At 37.5% G+C, this 5435-nt stretch overlaps 1 protein-coding gene across 1 annotated transcript; it reads left to right on the top strand.

The window, feature by feature from the left end:
• The first annotated feature begins 1637 nt into the window (after positions 1-1637).
• Positions 1638-5426, top strand: LOC108673496. Its single transcript, XM_018161338.2, has 4 exons — positions 1638-1831; positions 2836-2967; positions 3730-3873; positions 4205-5426. Exons 1-4 carry the CDS (start codon positions 1654-1656, stop codon positions 4420-4422), a joined length of 672 nt encoding a protein of 223 aa, XP_018016827.1. The 5' UTR covers positions 1638-1653; the 3' UTR covers positions 4423-5426.
• Positions 5427-5435: the final 9 nt, after the last annotated feature.

Genomic DNA, 5435 nt, shown 5'->3' with positions numbered 1-5435 from the left:
GATGGTTTTCCTAAAGGAAGCCGTCTAAGTCCAAAACTGAAGAATTTGGCATTTCTGCTTTTTTTGGGGGGGGGCTCATTTTTTACCTGCTTAATTAACGCAACATTCTGTATATATATTCGGGCATAAGTTTTCGTGTGAGGCAGCTTCTAATTTGTCATAATTTGGCAGTTTTTAATAATTAGGCAGTTCTAAAATTGTCATAAAATAACCATTTTAGGACAATTTTTACAAAAAAATACTTGAGGAAAGGTTTTTAATCGCCAATTATTAGGATTTATTTTTTGGGAAATATTTTAGGAAAGTATTATTAGCAGCGTTAAACTGTACAACTGTAAGCATGATGGTACCCTCAATACAATTAAAGTGTGGTGTGATGGCTGGGGATGAAGTATCAAGCAATTTTTTAGCATTTACTTCTTCTTTCAACCAATTTTACTTACATAGCGCTTATGAGAAATTGAATTTTCCAAAATACGCCATCTTAAAATGGCGTATTCTCTTAAATTTTTCAAAATACTCGATCTACCAAGGTTTTCAAGCTACAACATTGAAAGTCTTATCACTCAATTTGTAAAGAATACATCTAGAGACTCTATAAGCTCTTTTCCCTGATTTATTCATTATTTAAATTATATATTGAAAAAATGAGGGGAGGGGAAGATAAATGGAAGAGTACTGTCGAAAACAACGGGAAAACGGGCTCCTAGATACGATAGATATTTATATTATGAATCGAATGAAAAGTATTTCGATGTTCTACCACGTATATTAAATAAGGATTTTAAAAAGTCTCTCTTTTTACATTTTCTATGCATTTAACGCTTTCCTTCATTTTTTCAAATAATTCATACGTGTAAATACCGAACAGAAAGAATAAAAAATTCTTTGTGTAAATACCGAATATTTTAAGAAATATACAACCCCTCCAATTGGATATTTACTTACGCGAAGAAATTTTCATCCACTAACATCATTGTCATAGCGTAATCATTTGATCAAATTGAATTTCTTCCAACCTTATTATTGCTGTCGCTCTATTGTTCCTGAAATTTAAAAGAAAAAACAATACCACAAAAGTTTACCATTTTTATTATAAGAGAAAATGTTTCGGAGTCCAGCTCAATTATTAGTTCACAAACACAAGTCCCAGAAACACAAATGCAATCAATTAGTAAAGTAACATTCACTGTCAGGTATTAGAACGGAAACAACAAATAACGGCATGAAATTAACACTAGTAAACAGGCCTAACTATATTTACTATTTCAAGGAGAAAGGAGCTAAAAGTAGCATTCAATCTAGGCTTCTGTTTGAATATATACAGGGATTCTAAAATTCGTAGATCAGTAACACCGGTTGTGGAAGCTAAAACTTTCAAATCGCTATCAGATACAGAGGTGTTGCACTGCTCGGCATGAACACGTACAGCAGAATGAGGAGGATCTGCAAGTAGGTTCCTCCGTTCTATAACTCCTTTCCTTATGCTCTGCCAGCGTTTTCTCTTATAAAGAAATGGTGAATTTTTGTGGTATTGTCTTTGCTTTTAAAACAAATGATTCTAATAGTCAATAGTTCCTTTCGTTACTCAAATACCTGTTAAATATTGAAGAAAATTTTTCTCAAGAACAGAGTTCTAAAATCAAGGTGCGAATGAAGCGCGTAGCACTTGCGGCGTTGACGGCAGCGCTGCTGACGCTGGGGGCAGTGAACGCCGCGCTGCCAGAGGCCTACTTGATACAAACCTACGCGGGCAAGACGTCCGTGGTGGTCAAAAATGTGCAGATCTCCGAGGACGATTCTTACTACCTCGCCCAAGCACCATCTGAGTGTGAGATAATAGTTTATCATTAGTAGTCCATAAATAATCATGTAGCTTCATTGACTCGATTGAATTCACTTGATTGATTGAATCCTTTGACTGATATAAATTCAGGTTAGGAGTACGGAAAGCTTTGCACCACGACATTGTGATTAACTGGATGATTGATATTGTTCAGATTGCTTTAGATCACTAATCTACTTTAGTGGACGAGCAGTCACTGTTTTTCATGCACCATTCATATTATATATAATTTAAGAAATGCCACAAATTGTCTCACCATTCAAATTAATCCAGGATTGGTTGAGAGGACTTGAAAATGTGTTCATACTTCGCGAGAGCTTGGATCAAGCAGGCCTGCGTAATGAATTTATACATTCAGGCCTATTTGATGTCTGCATGTATAGGCAAGTTAAAGCCTGCATTCATATGCCTGTAAATTCATCTAATCATGGGCAAATTTCCTTGATAATATTAGCTAAATTATATTCTGTTCAATGTGTGCAAAGCTTTTTGTTCTTATTACTCGTGTTGCATGTTTGTTGAATGAAAGAATTAGTTGAGCTGTTAATGAGCCGATGGATATAAGTGGTGCTATTAATATAAAATTATCTGTTCACATAATTGTTCTATGATAGGCTGATTGCATTGCTTACACTGATTCAGTAGAGGTGCTGATGTGGCTGGTACTGGTTGAAGTACAAATAAAAAAATTTAACTCAGTACTCACTGCAGTGAGTGACAGAGAGCGCATTTTCTCGTCGACGAAAACTTGATGTCACGGACGGACGGACAGACAGACGGACATGGCGAGCACAATAGTGCATTTTTTCCATAAATGAGAAAATACGCTAAAAAGTAAAAAGAAGTACACAGGAAAAGTTAAGGCAAACTTCTACACACCGTTACGAACTAAATTCCTAGGAGAGATTGGAAATACTTTCTTTCCCACATGTTCGTCTAAACAATTTTCTATTCATATTACGTCTCAGAAATTGTTCTACAATTTCTAGGCGCGTGTCGCGGGCGATGCTTCGTCGACGGGCGCTGCATCGCGCACTCCTACAACGCGAGCGGCGCGTGCGCTCTCAGCGACAAGCTCGGCAAGACGACGCAGTCCAGCGGCGCTACTTACCAATACTCGGGTAACCTGATGTGAAGATTCTGTCTGTAAATGAATCTTCAAAAGATTTCAAACCAATTTTTCTTAAACCTGAATATGTAATTAGTCACTAGCATTAGTAGTATTAGAACTAGTGCATGAAAATTAAAGTATTGCGTTAATATCTAAAGGCGAAAAAAAGCCTTTTGCGACGCAATGCTGCTCTATGCAATCGTTGGCTCACTCGTTGCTTGACTGCTAATATTTATTTTATACTTAAAATATACATCACTAGCTGTCAAGCAGGCTTCAGAGTTTTTACTGAGAAGGCTAGGGTAAAATAAAAATCTAGGTACCTTCCCGTACGCGTTAAAACATTTGATTGGGGCATTGTACTTTAAAATTGGTTTTAGTTGATTATTGTTTTTGTTTTGCAAGATTATATCATACGCACGCTTATTTTCCAGCTCCAACAGCTTTTAAGAAAATATTTCCATGAGAAACAATTTTAACGGAGAAAAAACTATGAAGCATTTTATGATTCTTGAATATCTAAGCCTACGAATGAACTTTAAATTCCTTCAATATTCCTATCCTAAATAAGAAGGTACCTAAAATTTTGTTACTTTTTATCTTTTGGAGTTTTCTGTCCACCATATAAGTCGATGAGCTGAACTTTGTTCTCTAGAGCTTTCTTTTGGCGGTCAATGATTCCAATCCACTAAATTTAGCTTCGTCTAAGTCATAGAGTTGGTATCCAATAATTTCTCTTCAAGTTCTCAAAGATTGTTGTTCATTATTGCAGAAAAATTCGTACAGAAAATCGATGGCAAATTCTACAACGAAGGCCTTGCCTTGGGGTATACCGACTGCGCGGCGCGCTGCTCTCAGCCCGGCATGAGGATCCCGGTCGTCAAAACCAAAGCTACTTTCGACTTCCTGAAAACCTGTGAGCAGATTTTCTTAGTTCAATCTTAATTGAACCCTCCCTAACTGTGGCTTGTCTAGTAAAAGAAATATATTGAATGTTTATTGCTTTCCAGTAATTGCATTTAGGTTATTTTTAGCGCATTTTCTCATTTATGGAAAAAATGTCCAATTGTGCTCGTCATTTTCGACTGTCTATCCGTCAGTCCGTGCCTACACGTTTTCGTCGACGAGAAAATGCGCTCTCTGTCACTCACTGCAGTGAGTACTGACTTATATTTTTTACCTAATGCTTGATGTCACTCATAACCTGTTAAATTATTCATTCTTTTTGAGGCTCTTTCCGTATCCAGGGATGACATTCGTAGGCCTTCAGCAAGACAGCGACGGCGTCTACCGTTGGTCGGACGGCAGCGTGCTGGACCAGACGATCTACGGCATCACTATTCCGCCCAAACAGAACAGCGGCATGGAATACTACGTGATTTACAGCGGCAACTTTGACGACGTGCCATCCACGACCATGTCCTTCCATTGCACATGTCAAGGGATCTTCACCAACGTCGATTAATGCAAGCTCTGCAATACCGACGTAGAAACAGGCTCTGGTTGTTTACAGTTTACAGATTTCGGGCTTATGTTCCACCTGAAACATGGACACTTTCCAACCTAACTGACATATGCTCCACCTGAATTTTATTATAAAAGTGTATATGATCGACATGGCGTTTCTACACGTCCGGAGCACCACTCTGAGAGAGTAAATGCAGTAATCCCCTTCAACTCGGCATGGCTATTTAGGACCGGAAACTCCGATGATGAATGGAATGGAGTAACGCGATGTAAGATCTCCCTCTAGTATTTAGTATCCATACATTCCATGTCATTTTACGGACAAAGATAAATTCAAGACTAACCACTTTAACCAACAAGATCAAGACTTAGTGTACAGTCACCACAGTATGATATCCACGCTGATGGGGATTTCTTGGCTATGTTCAGAAACCTCGCCCGTAGTTAGCATCTGCCGGTATATTTAATTCTGAATTTTAATTTCACTGTTTTCTTGCACAATTTATATTCCCTTGCACCGAATAAAATTTCAGCGTGATTGTCACCAGCTTGCATTGAAAAAAAAAGTTTCTTCTAACTATTTTTTTATAAAATAGCTATTAACTTATAAAAGGGCATTAATTATAGCAGCAGTACACAAGATTCCCGGCCCAAAATTATTAAATTTTTGTACCTTAGCCAAACATCATGATGCTTCAAAAGCTCAGTGTTATCAATTATGTAAAAGTCATATCCGAGCACCATTTCCATCAGCAATAATCCACGCAGGTAATTTCAGTGAGATAAACTCAATATCTGAAGCACTGCAATAATAAGTTCGTATAGTCTACCGATAAACAATGATTAAAGATCATCGTCGTGGTCTAAGCATTTAAGTTTTGCTCACTTTTTCTGCTAAAGGTTGACACGACTTGCAAGTTAACCAATGGAAGGTTGGTTGCACTCGTGACCGTCATACCAGGTATCTAGATGAATTAATTTTTCGAACGTAGCGGCCATTTTCATTACAAC

Source organism: Hyalella azteca, unplaced genomic scaffold (genome assembly GCF_000764305.2).
Source record: "Hyalella azteca isolate HAZT.00-mixed unplaced genomic scaffold, Hazt_2.0.2 contig16701, whole genome shotgun sequence".
Lineage (NCBI taxonomy): Eukaryota > Metazoa > Arthropoda > Malacostraca > Amphipoda > Hyalellidae > Hyalella > Hyalella azteca.
The sequence above is the reverse complement of the archived record's forward strand: the minus strand, read 5'-3'. Positions and strand labels throughout refer to the sequence as shown.

What these genes read in the sequence shown, in the direction of transcription:
- LOC108673496 (XM_018161338.2), top strand. Translation starts at nt 1,654, where the DNA reads ATGAAGCGCGTAGCACTTGCGGCGTTGACGGCAGCGCTGCTGACGCTG. An exon ending in CGCTACTTACCAATACTCGG is followed by an intron (nt 2,968 to 3,729) that starts GTAACCTGATGT and finishes TCATTATTGCAG; the next exon opens with AAAAATTCGTACAGAAAATC. An exon ending in TTTCGACTTCCTGAAAACCT is followed by an intron (nt 3,874 to 4,204) that starts GTGAGCAGATTT and finishes TTCCGTATCCAG; the next exon opens with GGATGACATTCGTAGGCCTT.